This window comes from Rhinolophus ferrumequinum, chromosome 6 (genome assembly GCF_004115265.2).
Source record: "Rhinolophus ferrumequinum isolate MPI-CBG mRhiFer1 chromosome 6, mRhiFer1_v1.p, whole genome shotgun sequence".
Classification (NCBI taxonomy): domain Eukaryota; kingdom Metazoa; phylum Chordata; class Mammalia; order Chiroptera; family Rhinolophidae; genus Rhinolophus; species Rhinolophus ferrumequinum.
The window spans coordinates 27,599,163-27,623,450 of NC_046289.1; the positions used below are offsets into that span (position 1 = coordinate 27,599,163).

The 24,288-nt window shown below is 50.4% G+C and overlaps 1 protein-coding gene across 3 annotated transcripts; it reads left to right on the forward strand.

The window, feature by feature from the left end:
- Positions 1 to 722: 722 nt before the first annotated feature.
- Positions 723 to 9,842, forward strand: CCDC177 (coiled-coil domain containing 177). 3 transcript variants are annotated; one of them, XM_033109560.1, is made up of 3 exons: positions 723 to 1,039; positions 1,636 to 1,774; positions 1,912 to 9,842. In XM_033109560.1, exon 3 carries the CDS (start codon positions 1,940 to 1,942, stop codon positions 4,037 to 4,039), a length of 2,100 nt encoding a protein of 699 aa, XP_032965451.1. In that variant the 5' UTR covers positions 723 to 1,039; positions 1,636 to 1,774; positions 1,912 to 1,939; the 3' UTR covers positions 4,040 to 9,842. The 3 variants fall into 3 exon arrangements, with proteins under 3 accessions (XP_032965451.1, XP_032965452.1, XP_032965450.1); XM_033109561.1 differs by having other exon boundaries at positions 1,639 to 1,774; XM_033109559.1 differs by lacking the exon at positions 1,636 to 1,774.
- The last annotated feature ends 14,446 nt before the right edge of the window (positions 9,843 to 24,288 follow it).

The window sequence follows — 24,288 nt, forward strand, 5'->3', positions numbered from 1 at the left end:
CCTTCCTGCCTTAGGTGACTGCACTGTCCAGCTAACTGGGCTTCCTGCCTCCTTTTGGCCCTCCGAAAGCCCTCAGCCCATTGTTGCCAGCTATGTTCTTAAAATATAAACCAAATCATGTAATTTCCCTGCTTTAAGCCCTTGACTTGTTCCTCACTGCCTGACAACATCAAGGTTATTAACAACACGGTTCACCACGCTAGTGTCATATCCCACCCACCCTCCGGCTCCCTCCAAGTTCCCCTCCCAGCTCTGGCCGATGGCCACTGTCACTCCCAATGGGAAAAAGGTGGGAAGGAGGGGGTCTCAAAATAATACTGATTAAGTAGCACTAATTGGTTTTAGGAAGCCCTAAAATGTTGCATAAAGCTCTGGTCATACATCTTCTGCCTGCCTCAAACCTATTTGAACGTTCTTAGTTTTCCTTAAAAAACAAATAACATCATAGTTTGGATCAGAAGCCATTGTTTCACCCTAATTATTCACTATCAAATTTGTTTACTTCTCAGGGTCCCCTTGAGAAGCAAACAAACCAAGCTATTCCTTCATTCTACCCAGTTAAGGAGCTGAAAGAAATTAAGATATATATATATAATTTATATAATATATAATATATATATATATAATTTCTCTCCTTCATCCTTTAAGCAAACAAACCAACACCCTTGAGTGTCCACCAGGAGGCGCCGGGGGTGTAGAAAGACCTGCGGTACCTTCACGGTTGGAGAGGCAGCGATGGATGCAGCACTGATGGAACCCGGCTTCCTTTTTTAAGAATCGGTGAGAAGGAAGGGAGCAGAGCTGCGTTATTTTAGGGAAACGTTGTCGCCCTCCCCCTCCCGTGTGTAGGTAGCGTCTGGGATGTGTGCGGGCCCCATGGAGAGACGCTGGCGGTGGCTGAGGTGGCAGCTGGCGCTCCAATCGCGGATGCAGTCGGCAGTAACCCGACCCCGCCGGCGCGGGGACTGAAGAGGCGCAGAGTAAAGCCGCGAGCTACGAACAAAAGCCCTCGGCGCGGGGCCCGAGCCCCGGACGTGCGGTAAGTGAACCCGCCCGGGGACCCGGAGCTGCCAGCACTGGTGAGGCCAGGCTATCCCAGGAGTCCACCTCGCTGGGATACGGCTGAGGGACTCGGAGGGCATTTGGGGGCAGGTGTCCGAGCCTAAACTGGGGTGGATGGTGCCTTTAGCACATCATATTTGGAGGGGAGCCGGTGCATCTGGAAGCAGGATCCAGGCACTTTCTCCATCCTGTGCAAAAACGGGGCAGGTGTGGGGGTGGGATGAGGTGGGCACAGCGCCTAGCAAGCCATACACAAAAGGCAGGAGCAAGATCCATCACCCCCCTCCCGGAGAGGCCTTTTGGGATTGAGGCATTTCTCAGTCCTTCCAGCACCCCGTGCTTGGGTCTCCTCTGGCAGAGAGCAATCAGCCATAACTTCTTCCCTAGGCAAATGGGGACCTCGCAGCAATGCCCTTTTGAAGAACAGGCCTCTTCCCTTTTTGTTCCTGCAAAGCCGCATCCCCTGTTGCCCGCCCAAGCTACAAACAAATACACTAATCCTCCCGGGAATCCTCCAGCGCCTCTCTGGCCGGCTACTGCCCTGCACCTCGATCTTTTCATCTTAACTTGCAGCAGTAAGGAGATGCATCCAGCGGGCCAGACGCCCTGGGGAGCTTGACCACGTCCTCTGCCCCACACTCCGGGGCTCAGGGAGATGGAGACTGCTCTCTGTGCACCAGGACCGGCACCCGCCTGGGTTTCCAGGGCATCGGTATTATGATTTACGTTCCACCTGGGCCTCTGAGCCTAATCCCAAAGCGGATTAAGATGGGAGGGGGTGGATATGAATGGGGTGGGGGAAACTGTTCTCAAATGTATCCCATGATGTCCCTCCCTTGTCTTCCGCAGACACTCCACAAAAGGACAGGGCTCAGTCATGGTGGACCCCATACCTGAAGAGGAGAAGGCTGGAGCCGAGCCCGGCGGCTCAGGAGGAGGAAATGGAGCCGCCGCATCCGTGCCCCCTGACGCCCAAGGCGCCCAGCAGCCCGCAGCCTCTTCGGCCTCGGCCTCCGCGTCAGTGCCCTGCAAGGCTGAAGTCCCGTGCGCCGCAGAAGGCGGGCGGCGGGAGCAGTCCCCGCTGCTGCACCTCGACCTCTTCAACTTCGACTGTCCGGAGGCCGAGGGCAGCCGATACGTGCTGACCAGCCCCCGCTCGCTCGAGGCCTGCGCCCGCTGCGCCGTCAAACCAGTAGAGCTGCTGCCACGGGCCCTGGCGGACCTGGTGCGTGAGGCCCCAGGCCGCTCCATGCGAGTGGCCACCGGCCTGTATGAGGCGTACGAGGCGGAGCGGCGTGCTAAGCTCCAGCAGTGCCGGGCCGAGCGCGAGCGCATCGTGCGCGAGGAGAAGCGGCGCCTCTTCACGCCGTTGGGCCCCGCGCCTGCCGCGGCCTCGGCCCCCAGCGCCGGCAGCAGCAGCAGCTGCAGCAGCGCCAGCCTCCCGGCCTCGCCCGCGCCGCGAGCGGCCCGCAAGGCCTCCTCCAGTCCGTCCCCGGCCCGGACCCAACCTCCGCCCGCGGGTTCTCGGGCGGGCAGGAAGAGCCACTCACTAGATTCCTTGTCCCGCCGACGTGAGGGCGCCCTCAGCTCCGAGTCGGGCGCGTCGTCGTCGTCCTACAGTGGGGAGAGCCTGCGGGAGCTGCGTTGGCCGCAGAGGGTCTCAGCCAGGAACAGCTGCCCCGCGGGGTCTTTGTCCTCCGCCCCCAACCCTCTGGGCCGCCCGTCCGCCCTGGCCCTGGTGCCGCTCACCGCCCGCAGCTTCAGCCTCGGCGACTTGAGCCACTCGCCGCAGACGGCCCAGCACGTGGAGCGCATCGTGCGCCAAGTGCGCGCTGAGCGGGGCCTGAGAGGAGTACCCGAGCGCGACCGGAAGATCGCGGCGCTGATGCTGGCGCGGCACCAGGAAGAGCGCCTGTTGCTGGAGCAGCGCGCAGCGGCCCATGGCCAGTGGGAGCAGCAGCGCGTATGCGCCGAGCAGCGACGGGAGCGCGAGGAACGCGAGAAGCGGCGAGCCCTGGAGCAAGGCCGCCGGGCCTGGGCTGCGCAGGTGGAGGAGCGGCGCGGCCGCCGGGGCCGCGAGGAGCGCGAGGCGGCGCGGCGGCGGCAGCGGCAGTGCGAGCTCAGCGAGGAACGGAGGCGGGAGCTGGCCGATCGCCAGGGCCTACTCCGGCGGGAGCGAGCGGAGCGCTCCGCTCGGGAGGACCGGCTGCGCAAGCTGCAGCAGGAGCAGAACCTGAAGCAGCGGGAGGAGGGCCTGCAGGAAGGACGCGAGCGGGCCGAGCAGGTCCGCAAGGAGCGCGCCCAGCGTGCAGCCCGCACCAAGCAACGGCAGGAGGGCCAGCTGCAGCGGGAAAAGCGGGAGCTGAGCCGGGCCGAGCAGGCGCGTCACCAGGAGTTCCTGCAAGGCCGGGCCCGGCAGGAGCACGAGGAGCGCGAGGGCCTGCGGAGCTCCCTGGAGGCCAGCTTGGGCCGCGCGCAAGAGAACTACGAACAGTTGGTGGAGCAGCGCACCCGAGAGCTGCGGGAGCGGGCCCGGAGGGAGGAGCTGCAGGGCCGGAGGGCCAAGGAGACGGCCGAGCGCAAAGATCGCGAGCATCAGGCGCACCTGGAGGCACTGGCCCGGGCAGGGCAGCGGCGGCTGCAGCATGCGACGCAGGCGGCCGAGGAGGCTGTGCAACAGAAGGCGCGGCGCGTGGGGCAGAGCCGGTCGGAAAAGGAGCGGGCCCAGCGCGCCAACAAGGAAAAGGTGGAGAGGGACGAAGACTGTCGGCGACGGGAGCTACTCCAAGCTATCGGGCGCAAGCTGGAGCGCAGCGAGCAGCTATCGCGTGAGCGGCGAACGGCACTGGAAAGCGCTCGCTCCACAGCCCGGGCCTCCTTCCACGTGCGCGAGAAAGTGCGCGAGGAAACCAACACGCGCTCCTTCGACCGCATGGTACGGGAGGCCCAGCTGCATGCCAGCCTGGACCGCAAATGACCGGCGCCCTGGGCTGGCTGGACTGCCATGCTCAGCCCCGTGGGGCCTCCCGTGGCCAGTTTGACCAGACTGTGGGAGTCCCCGGTGGGGACACAGCACAGTGACCTCTCCACCCGACCTTTGCACCATAAACAATGAGGCAATGGGAGGACCGACATGCGAGACCTGTCAGTCCGCTGCCTTTGTTTTAAAAAAACTGACTTCCTATAGAAATGACAGCACAATCTTTGACCACATCCACCCTTAGTCGCTCCCGCACCGGCCCTTCCCAAGCTGCCCTGTGTGTCTTTTGGGTTGGAATAGAAAGGAGCCGTGAGAAAGGGGCTGGGTTGGGCCTGGGGGGAGAGCCCCCCACGGGAGAGAATGCAGGGGTAATTGTGTCCCCTTCTGCAGCAATCACCCTAGGCACCTTTCACATATTGGTGTTTGAGAGGACTGCGATTACTGCAGCTGAGGAGGCATTTTCCTAGCTCACCTCCATCTTTTAAAATACGGCAAGTTGCACAAAGCGCTAGACTTCACAACAAAGCACAGGTCTTCCAAGGTGTTAGGCCACACCCAAGTGACCCAAAAAGCTATTGATTTTTGTATGCTTGACTAATCTGCCACTTGAGCAAATTCTGGTCTTAGTCCTGATAGTTTTTTCATTGATTCCCTTAGGTTTTCTAGTTAGACAATCATCTGCAAATAATGATTAATTTGTCTTTTTTTTTCTCTCCTATTCTCCCAAGTGACACAAGAAATTAGTTGGTTTGGTAATGGTGTTTAGCTTAAGCGGAAGCCCCCAGCCTCTGAGGGAGGTGGGTTCCTTAGGCAGCAGCTTTCCACCAGATGAAGCATTCTTGCAGGGTAGTTTCAGGAGGAGGCAGTGTATGATGCCCACCTCCCACTGTGGAGCCCACTCCTCACGGACAGCAGCCATGCCTTAAGAAGCAGAGCTTCCTTATGTGCCTGCCCAGGCCAATCCTGCCTAAATCTTCAGCCCTGGATGCAGTCCCAAGGGTGGGCCCTAGGGAGTTTGGATTTCCTCTGTGAAGGAATCGTCACAGAGGCTTTGAGGACAGTTGACTGTGGTGGCTGAAGAGCTGGAATTGCCTCTTTGCTGTTGAGAGTTGTGCTCACTATTGTTGGCAGTGCATCTTTTCTTCCCCAATGTGAGGAAAAAGATAATCTCTCCCTTCAATGCCCTCTCACCTATGACTGAAAGTATTTAATCAGTCTCTCTGTGCCTCACCTTTCCCATTGGCCAGATGCGGCTGTTGGTACTCTTCTCCTGGTACCTCAAGGTCTCCCGGATCCAAAGCACCACCTCAGTATTATGTGTTAGTCTTCTTTGTGCCTTTCTTGACCTGGAGTTGGGAGGCAGGAGGGCTGCTACTGGCCTAGTTGTTTCTGGAAATATGGATTCCTAGCGTTGGAAGGAGCAGTGCTCACAGACAGATGGTCGTTTAGCCTCTGGGGGGAAATACTAACATTTGCAAGACCAGGCCACTCCCTGGTCCAAAAAGTCCTGTTCTGTTGTCGTCTGGAAAGTTTAACCCCTAGAGTATTTCTCTTCCATGAAGCCAAAGTCAGCCCCCAGCTGTGTCCACCCACTGACTCTGCCTTCATCAGGGAAGGTGGGAAGTAAAACATTACTTCTTACATTAAATCAAGATCAGGAAATGAAAGTTACCAAAAAAATCAGTGTCGAGAACCACTACATATTATACATAGGTCATGTATATTCTGCTGGACAGAATTATTCCTAAAGTGTCTGATGTTACACACATGCACGTGTGCACACACATGCACACTGTCAGTCCCCCCCCATCACGTGCCAACAGGTATAGGAATATGGTGTAGAAGGAAGCAGTGCTTGGGTGTTGTGAAACTAGGAGAGGAACTGTGCCAAGGTTTATTTCTTGAGTGGGTGAATTGTTTCCTCAAATTTTCTTGTCAGTAACCAAGTTGTCTATGAGCTATAATAACTGGCATTGTGAGTCAGGGGCATTTAACTAAAATGTTAATGTCGTACTTGGTTCTTACCTTGTGGTTCCTGATTTGTTTAGAGGGCTTTTGAAACCTTAATAGAAAATCTGACCTAAAACTACTTACTTCCAAAGTAGGTACATTCACATGAGAAGGACACAATCTGGGGTTTTTGGATAAGGCACTGAAAGGTACATAGGGGATCTTACCTGGCCCTTTATTCACTTTGTTTTCTGACTTACTGAGTGACTGCAGGTAGCTTAGCTCTTTGTGCCTTGGTTTCATGGTCAAAGGGATGGTGACCTTTGCCCTCCCTCTCACACAAACACTGTGAGGAATGAGTCAGAATCAAAGTGGTGCTCTCAGTACTATGACTTTGGAACTGCCGGTGCAGTTGCTATAAACAGAGAGGATCAGGTGTCTGTACTGTACCTAGAGTGCATAATGTACTGTCATGGCCTAGTGCAGAAAGGAATGGTCTCCAAGAGCATATTGCAGATCGCAGTGATCTGCATATTTACATCACATGTGATTCAAATGCCCAGGCTTGAATGTCACCGAATAATGCACTCAGAGAAAAGCACTGTGTAAAGGAAAAAACTTTTGGATTAAAAAAACCCAAAATGATATAGCTAAGTAGAATTGAAGCAAACACAGAAGCCAAACCTAGTAATAGTAAAGAATGGTTCTTCCAAATTTCAGACCATCCCCTATAAAACAGACCCATCTCTATATCCTAGGATAAGTGGTCATGTTGCTTTTTAAGGAGGAGCAATTTCCAAGATCCTTTGTTGGGCCCTTTATTTATAGTACGTATTCTCTTTGAAATGATGCCAGAGAGGATAAGCGTTTCTTGTTCTGAAATGTGGCAAGAGATCATTGGAGGGTAGGGGTGGCAGGGATGATGGTGAAGAATTGCTTACGATGCGAACATTCTAATAAGTGCCCAGAATTTTCCTCAGAGCACCATGCTGAAAGTTCTTACTATCCAACGAAACTGCAGCCTTGAAGTGGCCCCAGACCTTCACATTTACCCTCCTGGAACATTCCTTGCTCAGGAAAGAGAGAACATGAAGTGTGATGAGGAGGGATGAAAAAGGTTGGAAGAAGCTTTAGTTTGGTTCATTACCAAGGAGACAAGCAGGTCAAAGCCATTTCATTTGGTGAAGCTAGCCCAGTGTCCTGCTCAGGCAATGACCAATGCTTACACCACATCTGGACAGGAAGACGGAAGTTTCCTTTTGGAAGCACATGGACTGTGAGTCTTCAATGGGAGCAGTAAGCAGGATTTGCCAAAGGTGAAGAGTCTGTGGGTTGAAAGGCATATGAGAATGTAGCTTGTGTTCAGGCCGTTCTGTAATGCCCATCACTTATCATTCCCCCTCCTTTAAAAAGGCCATTGAAACCGAGGGTGACTGACTCTCCATAAGGCCCTGTATCTTGTTTACCATCCATTCCCCTGTAGCCCATGGTTTAACACCTCACATAGGGTAAGCACATAAACACTGGGTGGGGAGAGCGCTAGTCGATGGATGGCTGATGGCCAAATGAGTGGTGCCCAGGGGAAATCTGTGTAAAATAGATTGGGCAGGCCTCCATTCATTCAATAAATTTGTAATGAGCACCTGCTATGTGCCAGGCCCTGCTCTTGGTGCTGGAGAGACAGTCTCTCTGATTATTGACCCTAGGGACCATTTATTCTGCAATGTCATGAGCAGGCACCTGTATTTCCCCATTGAGTTTCACTACCTCCCCACCCTACTATCCATCCAGGGTAAGACCTGATGGCCCTTCAAGCACTAATTTCAAGCCTTCTCAGTTTCCTGGGGACACGCCATCCACCAGCCAACCATCATCTAGTCACTGTTGTTCTCTTTCCCTCAGAGGAGCCTTGATTAATCAGGTCAAATTCATAAGGTCGTGTACTTAATCACTTTTAAATTACAGTAAAAAGAGAGAAATTAATTACCTTCAAGGGCATTGATCTGTGTTGCCTTTAGCAGAGGCAGCATAAATAATGATCACGGGCCTAGAGAACCGAGCCCGCAGGCCGTGCAGAGTCCCAGATCACCAAAATGGGACCAGGTCCATCATTCGACTGTTTTTGCTGAGACAAGAAACTCAACATTTCAGAAGCATTTGTTTTAAAGTCCCCACAAAAAAGAGATTTCTGATCAATACTAAATCAATGAGAATGTTTAGTGATCCAGAACATCCCACTGCTTAAAACTTCCTGGTAATTGAAGTAACCCATAGGTTGCTGTGTAGACTGGCCTTTTCTCCACCATGTAACTGCGTCTCCACCCTTCATGTCCCACAGAAACACCTGACAGTGGAACATAAGGAAACCCGGCATTTCTTGACACAGTGTGCTTGGATAGGGGCTTCCAGGAGCCCAGCAGACAACTCTCAATTGTAGAAATGTTTAGTTTAGGCCTTATATGTGACACATTTGGTTTTGGGAGTCTCATGCAGCACCTGCAGTATTACGCATGATCACACGCTTTGGTTACATGACTTTACAGAAGAGCATCTTGTCTGCTCACGCGTGTGCTCTGTCCCACGAAGCTCTGATGCACTCTCCACATGCGCCTCCTCCCAGCCCATGCATCCCCCACGTGTCCCAGGCCTTCATCCTGTCCCCGGTGCTGCTTTGGCTTCCCAGAGCTCAGCACTGGGACAGAGGGTGGAGTTAGTAGCGGATGTTAAGATATAGAAGGGCAGGGTGATTTCATTCTGAGGAACTCTGGTAATCATTGTTTGCAATGTTGCCGCTCTCCAAATTCATCAAATATCGTCATGTCTCACAAAAGCACAAAAACCTAGTCCAAAGCGATTTTTAAATTAGCTTCCATTTTGAACTGTTCATGCCTTTCTTCCTCTCCACTAGTTCAGTATTGATGGCATGTTTTTGTGTCAGACACTTGCACAATTCACAGGACTGTCAGAAAGATCTATATCTTACTCCTGTGTTTTTGAGTGTGCACGCGCATGTACGCACACGTGTACGCACATGTACACACACGTGCACACACACAGTCCCAGCATCAACGTTCTTGCAGAGGCAGAGAACCTGTAGCCATCTTTTTCTTCCAAGGAATGGTAAGCTCTGGGAAAATGGAGCTGCCCCTTGGTGGGGGTCCATGATTCCACCTACCCCCAGCTCCAAGACTGCTTCAGGCTCTGGCCCGTAAACATGGTGTACATATTTCCCAAATGCATTATTGAGCCACATGGGTGACAAAGGCTTTTCGTGCGGCCACTATACTTCTCCTTCCTTCTCCTCAGTGTGAGAGACTGACTGGGCACTGGAATTTGGATGCCAAAAGTTGACATTCAGAATATCTCAGTGTGACAGAATGACTGATATCTATAGAGTTTTGAAAATCCAGTCCATGTGGTTACCATACCTTCAAGGCAAAGCGTTGGGCAAAGGAGCAAGTGTCTTGACTTATTCAAACTATTACCTACTGTTCCACATGCTCCTCTTGTCATCTGTCAAATGGGGACCATAAATCCTAGTTGGTAGGGAGTTTTTAAATGAGTAATGTTTGGTAAGCGGCACCATCCCTGGCAGATAGAACTCAATTTGTGGATACTGTTATTCTGAACTTGGGAGGGCGGTAAAGGAAAGAATGGGGTAGGTTGAACTTCAGCCAGGTGGTCCTGGTGGATGCCAGGCTTGGATGGCAGCCCTTTGCGCATGTCTATCCCTTGCTGTGCGACAATTCCCCAATCATTCCAAAAGAAGGGGCTCTGGAATAATGGGTCTCCAGGACTGTGCAGTCGTCTGCGGCTGGGGAAAGAGGAAGGGAGTACCTTGTTTACCAAATGTTTGGCAATAAAATTGATATCTGATGATAATTTTTGAAATTTTATTTTAAGACTTCCTAAAGGATGTTTATACTGACAGGATGTTTTAAAATGTGCGTGTCTTTCTTGGGGAAAAGGGTGGGTTTCTGTCCCAGCGAGACCCAAATTCTTTGAAAGCATCTTTAGAAGATACAAGTAGGAAAGGTTGTAGGAGAACCACTGTTCTAGGGGGATCTGATATCGCAGGATGTGGCACGGGGCAGGAATTCTGGGACATGCAGCCCTCTTTGCTGTGGCCACATGGGAATGAGAAAGAGGGTCTGGCACAAGCCCAGCCTGGAAGAGTGCTTTTTCTGAGAGGGCTCAGAAAAAGCTCCAGCCTCCTTTCCTGCACCCCCCACCCCCAGCCATGCAGACAGCTGCATGGAGCTTAGCTGCAGGACTGGCTTTGTAGAAGTCCATTCCCCACTCTGGACATATATCAATGTTCAGAGGTGCTGCACAGGCCGACTGGCCCGTGCTAGTTCTCACCGTGCATTGGGAAGTGAAGACAAAAAGTGGGGCAAGCTGCCAGAAGCTCTCCTGCTTTGTCACCTTTCTAGTGCCCTTGGATACCCTACAGGGAGGCTCCAGTGGACCTTAGAGGCCTCCTGAGCCCTCAGCAAAAGAGTAGAGTAGGCAGACTCTGCCTTCCAGGAACATCTGCTTATTTGAAGAGAAGTCGCAGGGTGAGCAAAACATGTAGCCAAAGGGAACAATTTGCTAATTCTGGGATTGCAAGGGTAATGATAACTGATGCATACTAAGCACTTACACTATGCAGCTGACTGTCTTAAGCACTGAAACGTCACAAGATCTCTAGTCCCACTATTCCCATTTTACAGATGAGAAATTTGAGGCACTAAGTTTAAATGACTTGCCCAAGGTCACACAGCTAGTGTTGGGCAGAACTGGGCTTGGAGTCAAGTTAGTCTGGCTGTACAGCAAATGCTTATAACTAGTATGTTTGGCCCAGCCAAAAGCTCTGGCCTTATGTTTCATAGTCTGCCTGCATTGCCATAGGTAGGTTGAGAATTCGGCCCAGGCTCCCACTTCCGCAGCCACTAAAAGAAGTGAAAGCAAACAACAGGGAGGGAGGGAAGTGAACTTCCCTGGGAAGGGAAAGGGTTGATTTATGAAGGATTATTAAAATAAGTAAAAGCATCATTATGTTCAAGAAAGGAGAAAATGCAGTGAGCACACAGAAATAAAGGAAGAGAATAAAAGGAAAGAGGCTGGGGAATACTAGGATGAAGCCATAAACAGAAAAATTCAGGCAGGGTATAGATCTTGTGAGTACGTATGAGCAGGCTAAGTAAGTCAACGCGTCAGAGGAAAGAGAGGCCCTGACTGCAGCCCTCTAAGGCAGCTGAAGCAAGATCCAGCGAGGAGAAAGGAGAGAGCAGGTGCCTTAGAAACTGATAGTTACTATTTAGGTCCTGACTCAAAATGTGTTCAGTCTATAGGTATCAAATCCACATAGATAAGGGTAGGCAAGCCAACTCTAAGGGGCCTTCCAAAAGTCACCAAAACTTCTAGCAAAAAGAATATACAAGTAACAAAAACATACAACTTCTTGTGCTTGTGATTAAACCACTTAACAAATCCTTGGAATCCATTAGAAGGTACTTTTGAGATATCTCTTCTCTCTGTGGGCACTAGAGAGGATTTAGTTCCTAAGTCAAGTAGCAGAAAAAGTACACAAAGCTCAAGGAAAGACAGTCTGTTTTGTGACTTAGAGGGCTATTGGTAGCAGGGACATCACAGAAGGTGAAGATTTGAAATGAACAGAGAGTGATTTAGAATGATTTAGATTATATTTATCAGGCAAAAGAAAATCTGTTACTGATTTTCTTTAATGTTCTTACCATCGAATCCTGAGGTAAGACGCCAGATTGCCCATCCAGTTAGGCTGAATGATATGAAATTTGTTGATATTCAACTGTTTTTTGACCTACAAAGCACAGACAATGGGGTGACTGGTGCCCTAAATGGGCTGTCTGAAGCCCTTGCAGGAACTGGGGGTGAGGCAAGGAGAGAGCTGCCCAGATGGCTGGGGCATTCAGGTCTCATATGGAAAGAGATGTCCCTTAAGGAGCTGGCACAAACAGGTCAAGGGCAGCGTGACAGCGTGCACAGACAAAGGGTAGCTATTCTGCATACAGGAAGCACACATTTACATCAGTGCATCTAAATGGGAGCTCCCTTGGTCTCCCCCCACAGACTGGGCAGCACGGCTCTTCATTTCCCTAGAATCTGCAAACTTTCCTGCAGAGGCTGTGGCCCTATGTCTGAGGCACGCTCCCAGGGGTCCTGCAGGAAGCAAGCTGATCAGCATGCTGCTGGCTGCCTGTCCAGAATACCAAACAGCAAACAGCACTGCAGGCTCCCGTCTCTCTGTAGCAGCCCGCTACCCTGGCACCAGCTCCACCCTCCAAGAGCCCTTTCTCTCCCTCCATTGTGGCTTTTCTACAAACCCACTAGTTTCCAGGTGGTAGAAATATGCCCACGATCCAACAATATGTTTCCAAAACCTTCTCCATGACAACGCAGGGCCATGAGCAAGCTGCCAGCTCACAGCCAGCCAGAGAACGGCCCTGGGGGCAGACAGCATAGAGACAGCGCGGGGCAGCTGGGGATACAAACATTCTGTCTTAGCTGCAAGGCAGTCCTGGGGTTAACACAGCCCAAATTCTGGGGAAGCAGTATGGAAGCAGTGAGCACCTGTCTACAGATGCCCAACAATGATAATTCCTAAACCTTGACTTGAGCACAAAAGCCAAATTGTCTAGGGAAGCTGGGACTTCCTTTCTTCTTGAAAGAGCTTTTGTACCTAAACAAGAGGAGAGAAATGAAAATACAGCAAAGAACTGGGTTTTTTAATGGGCTGCTGGTGCTTTGTGATGGACAATTTCTTTATAAATTCCAAGCGTCGTCCAGATGGTGTATCGCACAGATGTTGCACCCCGCCCCCCACCGCCCACATCCGTCCCAGCTCCAGCTGATCTCACCATGGCCAGAGCCTGCGAACCAAGACCTCTACTTTCCCTCCCTACTATTTAATGACAACATTACCCTGGGGGCAGAACAGTGGGCACAGCCGAGATGGCTGTTTGAGACCCAGCATCCACAAAGACGTTTCCTAGGAGAAAGCTTATTATTGGGAGTGTGTGGGGGTCATCAAGAAAAGTGATAAACAAGTGAGGAAGCCAAAGGAGCAAGGTAGGGACATATCTGGGAGCTGGAAACAGGGCTGAAGACAGGAGCCAAAGCAGATGGCACCAATTCTCCTTCCCACGTCTGCCCTTTGGTTTAGCTTCTGTGGCTAAAGCACAAGCAGGACTTCCAGACCTGCAGGCAGCCTTTAGTGGGGAACCAGGTGCTCCCCCTGCCTTGCTCATACGGCACCCTTCCCCAGCCTTCACCCCACCTAGTTAAGCAGAGCCCTCTTCAATGGTTTGGTGGTTCAACGGTTTGGTTTCGAAAATGGGATGCTGAAGGCGATAAACTCCAACCTGGGGTCAGAAGGACATCAGACCATTTGCCACCAGTCAGCACATCAAGCAAACCCAAACTCAGGGAACCTGGAGCCACCTATCCCCATTCTCCTGGGATGTTCAAATAGGACCAGGCCTCCCTCCCTCTCTGTTCCCCTCTACTCTTCTGATGGGTTCAGTGCTGAGCTCCCGCTCTGACGTCAACACCAGCTCTTGCTGCAAGGTTGGGGAGTGGAGGTCTCCTTTGGGGTGCTTCCAGGGTCACTTACTCTCCACACACAGAAGTGAGTTGACAAGGGGGTGCCACAGGCATGTCAGCATTGGCTCTGGGGTAGCTCATGGCTGCAGCTACTTTACGTCATAGAGCATTATTTTTATCTTCCAAATTACAGCACCAGCTACATAACTTGCAGTACTAGTGTAAAACGAAAATTCATGGCCTGTCATTCAAAAATTACTAACAATTTCAAAACAGCTACAGCAGAGCATTAAATGAAGCCCGGGACCCTTCTAAGTACAGGGGGCCCATGGTGCCCACATAAGTTGCACCCCCATGAAGCCAGCTCTGCTAAATCTTTGTTCCTGGTAGAAGAGGCTACAGCCAAATATCAGGAAGATAAAATTTATGGAGTTTTTAACTTTGAGAGTAATAAGGACATTTACAGTTGCAAAGCCAGACTCATATTAAACAACAGAAAGAAATTCAGACACCTTGTTTTGTTTTTCTTGATCTAATTCCCCTTCAGATTTTCCATACACATAAGTACAAGGGTTGGGGAACACTTTTCTAGGACCATCAGACATGGTTGGTAGGACACAGCCTTTCCCACAGTGGGAGAACCTGATTTCTGCCCATTTCATTGAGATTCAACTCTCTTGCAAAAATTGTAGTGGCTAAAACTGTAGAGTCAGACTCACCTGGCTTTTGGGTCACCTTGGACGAATTACATAAATTCTCTGAGCTTCAGTTTCGTCATCTGTAGAGTGGGGACAGTAATGGCACCATCTCACAGGTTATTGAGAGGATGAAATGAAATAAAGCACACAGAGGGAATAGCACAGGGCCTGGCACCGCATATGTGCTCAATAAATAGCTTTTATTATTAATCTCATTGTCATTCTTTCTTAACATAGGTGGTTCTAAAAGTTGAGCTCTGTTGAACCAGAGGTAACCATGAGCTGAACTATTTCTCTTAATTTCACTCTCAGAAAGAAAGTGCTGGAAGGAATGCAGAGAGCCTGGCTGGAGGTCTCCATGTTCAACCCAAATCATAGACTCTACACAGTCTTCAACACTGACTCTCAACTAAGCTCCTGAGGTGTCCCCCTCCCCTAAAACTGAATAAAGGCAGTTCTCGTGCCAATTCTCAGACAAAATTAAGTCAAAGCATGAAAGTGTCCTAATTTTAGACTTCCCCCAGTGCTGTTTGCCTTAAGACATTGGTGCATGCTTCTGGATATCTATACTAAAATGTAATATAAAATGGCAACCACTTAAAACCAACATGTACTGAGTATTTTAAAGGTTAAGACCACAAAGAGTCATGATTTCCACATGCTTTGTCATCGGAACACATGTAAGGTGAACATGAACTTTGGAGCACTGATTTTTCATCAAATTAACTAATGTGACCCCATGAGGAGTAAGCAGAGGGGATTAGTGGGTCCAGAGGCCAGCCTGTTTGATGGCATATTTGAGGGTGGCCTACCCTCCGACCCCACTTCTCACCAGGCTCTTCTAAGGAGGAACTCTGAGCCTGGCCCATCAGAGTCTGTGCCCAAGGAAGCTCTGCCCTTTACCTCCCTCCACAAATGGTTTGTGCACCAGGGACAGTTAAACCACCATAATCTCTTTGTCACAGTAGAGGACATGCCTGAGACAAATGAGGAGGCTGAATGCCCTGTTCTGAGGCGATGGCCTTCTTTTTCCTCAAAGGCTTCAGTCTTATTCTTTTTAGACTAAAGGATAAAGCCTCCTGCTCTGAGGCAAAGTCAACCCCTGCAGACCTGCTTACACGCTGGGTGAAGCGTCCCTGGGCCCACCCAGCCCTCAGGAGAGCTGCTGGGGTTTCTGAGCCTCCTGGGCTGCAGCATCACAACGGTGCATGTTCAGAGGTCGGTTTGGGAGTGTGGATGATGGTGTGCATTAGGTCCCTGAGGCTGAGGCTGATGGGCCAGGAGCCTGGCAAACTGTGCTCTTCTCAACCTTCAGCCTTCAATGAGAGCCACTGTCTACACAAAGAACCCCAAAGAAGTCTCTAGCAAAGAGAAGGAAGCACTAATAAAAAGCAGCAGCATCAATTAGATTGCTGCCAAGCCCAATGCTCTTGGGAAGTGTCTTCAAGGAAAGGCTGGCCCGGGGCCAGAGCCCCAGCTTTCAGAGCCGGCTGCCAAGGCTTTGGTCCATTCGATGGTGCAGCGTTCCCTCCAAACAGTGACCAGAGAGATCCACCAGGCTGCCCCATCCCAGATTTATAAACAGACCTCAATGGCTGTATATAAATTAAAAACAAATTATAATGGAATTTGCATACGTTTTCCAATCAAATTTGATGTATGGATTCTCCATCCCACCCCACCCCCTTTACGAAGAAACTCTTATGTTTTGACCAGGTTTTCAAGGCAAAAATAATCTACTGAGGATAAGTCCTGCTATACTTCACAGACCTAATCAAAACACTACCAGGTCTTACGTTAGGGTGGAGTTCCCCTGACAACAGGGGTCTTACCGGATACACTCCTGTGGACTGGGGTCTGGCATTGGGCTGTGCTTTGGCCACAGACAACAAGTCCCCTTGGGGAGCACTTCTTTTGGGGCCTGGCCTGGCGGACTCGATGTAGAAGAAAGCCTTGGGTGTGTCTGAAAGAAGGGAGAGAAGAACGGGAATTGTTCTTCAGTTTTTGCTTGGGATTAAGCAGATGGACATGCCTAAGATTCCTTTAGGCAAGAACCAAGGCGGTTTACAAGTGAGTGTTACTACCATTTATTTATTTATTCAACATTCACTAAGTGTCTACAGTATTCCAGATCCTGAGAAAAGAAGGCAGGTGAGATTGTGGTCCCTGCCTAAGGCATTGCCAGTCTGGTGAGGGTTGCAGACAGGACCCCATGATAGGTGAGGACACAGGTGAAAGCCCACAGGCTGTGCTCGTCCTGGGAGGGTCAGAGACAGCTTCCTAGGGAAAGCAATGTGTAAGACGCGTGCTGATGGATAAGCAGAAGGCTGACAAGAGGCTTATTTTTCTCTTGCCTAGTAGTCCATAGGCAGACGGGTGGTCCAGGCTGGGTAGATGGTCCCAGAGCATGAGGTTGCCCATGGCCCAGCAGCATTCTTGCCTGTTTCTAGGATGTTTTCCTCATTCGCATAATCAAAGCTAACCCACCAGCACCACTTCCACATTCCAGGAAAAAAGACGAGATGGCAGGCCAACAATTTCCTCTTGTAGCAGTTGCATACATTACTTCCGCTTTCATCCTGCCAGCCGGAACTTAGTCAGGTGGCCACTCCTGGCTGCCAGGGAGGTGAGAGAATATAGTCTTTGGCTAAGTAGCCATATATCAAGCTAAAACCAAGAGGGGAGGATGGACACTGGTGGACAATTAGAAGTCTCCATCACAGCAGGGGGAGGATGACCTATGGAACAGCTTATACCACAGTCAAGGGCAAGAGGCAAAAGAGGGCACAATGGATTTGGGGAGCGACGTACTATGCTCTGTACTAAGTACCTTACCTATATTATTTCATTTAAATCTCATAATCCTATAAGTAAGGAGTGTTATCATTTTCATCTTACATAAGAGGAAAGTGAAGTTCAGAGAGATTAGGTGAGTTTTTCCAAGGTCACACAGCTGTAATGGTGAAGCCAAGACATTAATCTAAGTCCACCCAGCTCCAGTCCCACAGGTCTCTCCATGAGGCTACACTTCCTCTCTGTGACGACACCTAGCAGGTAGGAGGAGACTATGGGAGAAGGTGATGGGAGACTCCAGGAGTCACTGGCAGAATGGTGCCAACAGTGAGGCACTGCAGGAAGACAATGAAGACTAGGAGGCAGGAACAGGATTGGCAACCGCTGGCAGGTGCATTGAAGAAGCAACATCTGATAAAGCCAATTGGTTTTGAACCTAGGAGAATCAAAGTTCAGATTTTGCTTTCAGACCAAATGAACTCTACTAGTTGAATTCTAGAATCTCAAGATGCTCAGATGTAAGGATAATCGTGCCCTCCAAAGTCATCCACAGGACGGCTCTGAACGATCATCGGAGACACCTAGTCCAGCTGTACCCAAAGCAGTCTCTCCCACAGCACCCCTGATGGTTCCATCGTTACCAACTCGAACATTTTCAGGGGTGGGGAAAATGTTTCACCATCTATCGACAGCCAGTGTCTCTGTCAGAAAACTCTAGGTACCCTGGTCCCCTTCTGAATGGTCCAGCTGAGGGGGAGATAGATTCCACACAGGTGTAGAGGTTGGGTGAAGCCCACCTGTCTGCTGGTGTGTTTAATCCATCAATCCACAGATTGAAGAGTTCAGAGAAACCAGCGGTCCATCCACCCAAGGACAAGGCTCTATGTGAATCTCTGCACAGAGAATTTTTCTTCATTGCGCTTGGCCTAGGGCTTCATGAAATGGAGACCCCTGGACTGTCTGATTTCTGATGGTATTTCCGACCTTCATGAATGTTAGGTGTGTTCATTAATCCTTTCACCCATAGCCTCACAACCACAACCTTGAAGAAAAATCACTCTGATATTTGCTATGGATTTGGTTTATGAATAATTCAGTATGGCTCATGGCTCAGGGGAAGTATTTGGTTTCTGATGCTCCTTATCCTACAGGAAAAGTAGGTAGCATGCCATAGGGATGCCTCTGCTCAGACTTGAGCGAACAGATGGGAGCAAAGAAGGAGGGAAGGATAAAAGGGAATCAGGATAGGGAATGAGGGAGAGAAGGGGGAAGGAGAGTTAGCTATAGAACAATTTTCTCCTTCAAGCAGTCTTAGAAGCACCTAAAGACTTCATCTTAGGCTGGGTAATAGGTTCTGGGGGAAGAGCTGTGGTCAGATTACGGGAGCTGCCTTGGGTGACAGGCTACCCTGCCTCGCAGGGCAGCTGCAGGAGAGTAACAATTGAGTGTGGAGCTCATCCATGGAACTGCGAGCCCAAATAAACACCCAGAATCAGAGTGCAAAGCTCCTCTCGGAATGTCCGAGGCTGAAGAAACATCCCCCCCATCTTGGCTTGGCATCGTGTCAAGACTAGAAGAGGTGGAAGAAAAGAGCTGGGGACTCGAGTCCAAGGGCTGAGTTCTACCTTTTGTGGCAGTGGGATCTTGGAGCAGGTCACTAGTGCCTGGCCTGAGCAGGTAAGGACAGGATAATGGTACCTGTCCAGAGACTCTGTACCCTCCAACCCTATCCTAGCACCGGGCAGACAAATGCAAACTCCATTACTGAGGCCTGTTTGCACTGGTGGACCAGGCTGCCCCATGTAAGGGACCCCTGGATGTAGGCTGAGGGCTCACTTAAGGAGTCTATTTTTCTTTTCTCCTGAATCTGAAAGTACTTAACACTCCCATAGTAAGGAAAGGTGAGTCCCAGAAAAAACATGCCAAGAAAGAGTGAGCAAGAATATCTGTCCAAGATCTAGGCAGAGCAGGTCCAATCCACATACCTCACGCTCACTCCGGGAGGCATGTCTCAGGCATGGAGAAGAGCCCAAGGAGGCCCACCTCTCCACCACGCAGGCCTAGAGTGTCACCTCCTCTAGGCACTCATCACTCCTGGCATCGTCCTATTACCTAGGGATGGGCGAGAATGGTGGGCAGGGCTAGGTGGACTAGGAGTGCAAGCTTCTCTAGAAGTCAGCACTCTCTGACCTCTGTTTCTTCATCTTTAAAATGGAAACTGTAAAAGCACCAGCCCTGGGGGTAAGCTGAGGCAATGGAGGTGAAAGTATGCTATCAACGCAAGGGGCCTCATAATATTGGTTATCATTGTTGGGGCCACCAGTGCCTGATTCAGTAAGGCCTCGCTGGACTGGAGATGGATAGGGAGCATATCCTGGCTACAGCAGGATATGCCTGGAGGGGCACACAGTATATGAAATACAGTCCCTGCCTCAAGCTGCCTGAATGCTTGTTGGGAACAAAACACACTCCTACAGCACCCTGAGGAACAACACGCCATGGTAGACAACCTCCAACCGGTTCACCACTACAGGTAGATGGTTGTATGTGGTTAGTATGCTTGTTTTAGGAGAATCTTACAGCCTCCACCAATCAGGCAGCTCGCATCCTCCATACCTTGGTGGAGTTACCATGACTGCCAGCCCGGTCTTTGATTCTGCGGTCCCAAAAAACCTTTCAGAAACTGATACACCCTGGAAAAATGTCCATGTCAGCCAGGCCCCCCGTCCACATGCCATTGCATTCTTTACAATGGAAAAGTACCCCTTCACTTGCACAGAACACACATCCTTATAGTGCGGCATAAATCCACTCAAGGGACACAGTGAGAGACCAGAAGGTTTGCTTGTAAAAGGAATGAAACCAGAGGGTCCTGGGCAACCTCACAGGACATCACCGATTACTCCATCACAATGGCTTGGTGATGGCCTCCCATACCTCTCTCATCCAGTCTCTTTCTCTCTGGGTGTCTTGGGAATCCTGAATCCTCATTTGTATAGGAACAGTCACTCTCCTGTCAGTCCTGAGCTTCTTTTTCTGTCCTCCACGAACCATTCTGCCAAGAAAATGTACAGCAAGTTATGTCACAGTTTCCCTGGTGTTGTTCACACATTGGACATCGGCCTTTTCCATAAGACTTAGCCATGAGCTAAATTTGCAAGAACCACATCACCCTGCCCAGGCTTCCAGCCCCAGGGAGCAGCAGTTCCTTCTGTGATTGGCTGAGCTGTGGTCACTGTCCCAAGGACTAACTCTACCTTCAGGGGAGACTCCATCCCCTCCAAACCAAGGAATTTACCAGCAAACAATCTTAGGTCCTGATTCTTAACATTTTTAAACCCATAGTCCACCCACAAAGATTCAAGCAAGCTTTACTACTATCTGTAGTTTGAATGACAAAAATGCTGGATGGTGATGATGATGATGATTTTAATTTATCTTAGAAGAGTGGATGCATTTTCAAGCTCTACCCATTCCACATGCTGACACCCTTCCCCCCACCCCAGAAGGATGTTCCCTTCCACACTCACTTTGCTGTGAATCACTCTTTGAAGGTCCCCTCTTCACATGGACCTTCTCACTTGTGCTACAGTGAGTCAGTTCCACAGGCATTAGGAGTGCCAGGATCTGTGCTAATATTGCCAACCTTTTTGGGGGTGGAGGAGGGTGGGGAGAGGCATTTTCAAAAGAAATAATTAGCACAACATTCAGTAGTGAAAGGGTGTTTTTTTTTTCTTATTCTGTTTTCGAATTCTGAGGGTGGATCTGGGGTGAGGGGTGTCACCTCACTGAATATAGGAAGATCTGTTCAGCTATAGAAGGAAAGATAAGGACCCTCTGCACGGAGCTGAGGGATTTCTGAGGAAGGGTGCCAGGTGCCCTGGACCACAGGGTGCGTAGAAGAGAGATATAAGGGAAGCAGGGCCCTGGTGGCCTCTCCTGAGTTCCACCTCCGCAGTCTGCACTAAGAGCCCAGATTACTCTGGAGGACCCTTCGCTGCATTTTTCCTCACAAGGCAGATGAGAGCTTGGAATCTCAAACGGATAGTGTACCTTTCCTGTGGCATCGGGAGCACTAGTGGAGACTTTCTGGAAGTTTTCTCATTATTAGTTATCCTGTGAAGCCCCCAAGGTTGTGTCTCTGCTCAACTCCCCTGTGATGGCAGAGCTAGTGCCAGCCCTGCCCTGAACCCTCAGGGATGGAAACCCAAACTCAACCCCACACCCTTCTACTCAGACTGAGACAGACCCAAATAACTGGGCTTTGTCTTTCTTTGGCTCTTATCGAGAGAGGACTCATCTATAGGCAAATAGCAGTCAAAACATTCCAGCCTCACTCTTTTCCTTAAGCACCTCCCATCAGGCTGTTGCCATGACAACTATTGCTGACCCAGCCTTCAGGAAGCTGCTGGGGCCCAGGGTGGATGTGGTCCTGCAGCTGCTCCTCAACCTTGCTCAGCCGGTGATGCAAACAGTCCCAGCAGATTGCACAAGCACGCACACACGCACACACACACACACACACACACACTCCTCCGCATCCATCCTCTGCACATGTTCTTCCCACTCCCTTCGTACTGGTGGATTGCCTGGGCAATTATAGATCTGACATTGTCCCCACCCACAACAGTGATTCAACCAAGTGGTGGGCATCTGACCTGAGCTGCAAGACCAATTCATTCCTTGGGATGAATACAGGGAACCTCAAGAAAGGAGCTCTCTCTTTCCTCTGGGGTTCTAAGCAGGGGCTGCCAGCAGCCATTTCCTCTCCAGATATTTGCAGTGGGAGAGAGCAAGGTCAACACACAAATAGAGGCAAAGATAAGCAGAGAGAGAGCCAACATCCTCATGGCAGGGTCTCCAAATCTAGGCCCTCGGGTCCTGGTTCCTGTGGCTAATACTTTCCGAGTCCTTCCCAGTCTCATAAGCCAGTGTGTTCTCTCATCACAACCAGAAGTGTCTTGACGAGCCCTCCCTCTTTCCAAGTGCGTTCTTCTGGTACTGCCCATCCACCTCTTTGGCTGAAGAAATCCTTTTCACTCTCTGTGCCGTAATTTGCATAGCTCTAAAATGGGGAGAATGCATCTTGTTCCCAACCTCTCTTCACTCTAGGAGCTGTTAGAGGAACAAGAAGAGACGGGACGCCCTAAAAGGCCTGGAACTCGGGAATGTGTCACAGGATTCAGGGAATGACAGAAGTGGTTCATGTGAAGAGAGGTGGAGAGTCAGAAAGGACCCAGCCCACAAAGCTGGCCTGAGGAGGGAAGACAGAGCTGTGTGCCACAGCACCCGGCACGGGGGGGGGGGGGGGGGGGGGGGGGCTCCTCCTGGCACCGCCAGCCACTACCAGGCTGCTGCTAACAAAACAATGCATTCAGTTGCTACACAGGGGGAGAGGGCAGCCATAGCATTCCCATCCTCCTACCCCAGCTTTCTCCTTTTCCTAAAGATCTCTGTCGTGCGGGGGACCCTGCTCGCTGAGCCATTTGTCGTGCGAGGTGGCGTGCGGGGTCTCAGCTCCCACTCCCCACATAAGAACGCAGGACATGGCTAGGCCAAAAAGGAACACCCACGGAGCCATAGATGGGAGAGTCATACCACTATAGTCTCACGGGAGACAGGATCCACACGACCTGCAACCTGCTGTCCGCTTCTCTGCCTGCCAAGCGACCGACTAACCAACCAACAGAGCCACGGCAGTTATATCAGTGGCCAACTGGCTAACTGGTTACAGCTGACGGCCAACTAACCACAGCTGATGGCCATCTACTACCTGAGCCAGCACCTTTCCATGTGAGGCCGAGAGCCTGGGAACTGCTCTCTGGGACTCTGTCCCCACAATCTCCCATTAATAGGCCTCAGCTCTGACTTACAGGCTTTACTCTGAATTCCAAACAGAACAAGCTCCAATATGTGAGTGTGAGTAGGAGTGTGTGTGTATGTGTGCATGTGTGCCTGGAAAGGAGAGGGAAAAGCTTTTAAGCAAGTGGCTTAGAAATATCAAATCAGATGTAGTGAGCCTGAGCAAGACCAGCATGATTCACTCAAGGAGGGTTCAGGCGGTCGCTGTGCTCTCATTGTCAACACAATCTAGTGCTCGTAAAAAGCTTTACCATTCACAAGGTTCTCCCCTAACTTCAGCTGCCTGGATCCTCTCAACAACCTGTGAGGTAGTAAGGGCAGGTACTACGGCTACATTTACCTTTGAGGAATGCACACTTACAATGAGGAATCCAATAGCTGGAAATGTTAAGTGGTTTGCCCAAGTTACATAGTAGCTTGTAATTGGTAACATCTGAACTCTTCCATGAGACGTCCAATTGCCTCTGCACCATTGCTCTGGTCCGTGTCCTGGAGGCTGGAGTCTTGCATTCCCAGTCTAGCACATACTGTACTGAGCAAACAAACCAGTCCCCTCCAGCCGCCTGAGCAGTTGGAACGGCGGAATCAGCAGTGCTCAGTGATGGGATTTTATAAGCAATCCTAAAAAAATCTCTTCCCAAAAATATCTCAAGCACAGACTCAAGGTTTAGGATACGCACCACAGGTTCCATTAACTAGTAAAACCTGGTTTCCCATGGTGCTAATACTCTGAACCAGGACCCTAGGGTCTAGAACTGGGGATCCTGCCATGGGGATGTTGGCTAATACGAACATCTTCGTATTTGATGATATGTCTTGATATTCAGGACAACACCCCCAGAGAGACAGTGGCAAGACGCGCAGGTTGGTGGTTTTCTTTTGCAGGGGAGACTCTGGGCTGCTGGGACTGCCCCCTACCTCCAGTGTTGCTTACAGTGTGTGGTGCAAACAACTGGCAGCTCATCAGCATCGATAGTTACCAGGTTTTTTCCTGGGCACTCAGTCAGACTACATTCCCCAGACTCCCCTGCAGGGGAATCTGGCCACGTGACTGAGTTTCAGACAATTAAATGAGAACAGAAGTGCTCTGTGCCACTTCCAGGCACAACGAAAATCGTTATGGGTGGCTGAAGATTACAACTCCAGGGCAACCTTGGAAGCCTCTGTTGATAATGGAAAAGTGGCTGTCATATAGGTTCCTGAATGGCATGTAAAGGACTTTCTCCACAGTCAACCTGCACAAACTAGGGTTTTTACTCTTGTTCACTGTCCCAGCACCAGAACAAAGCTTGGCACATAGTATATATCATCCAACTTAGGACATCACTGAATATAAAGCACACCATTATTTTACATACCAACATCTCAGTGGCAGAG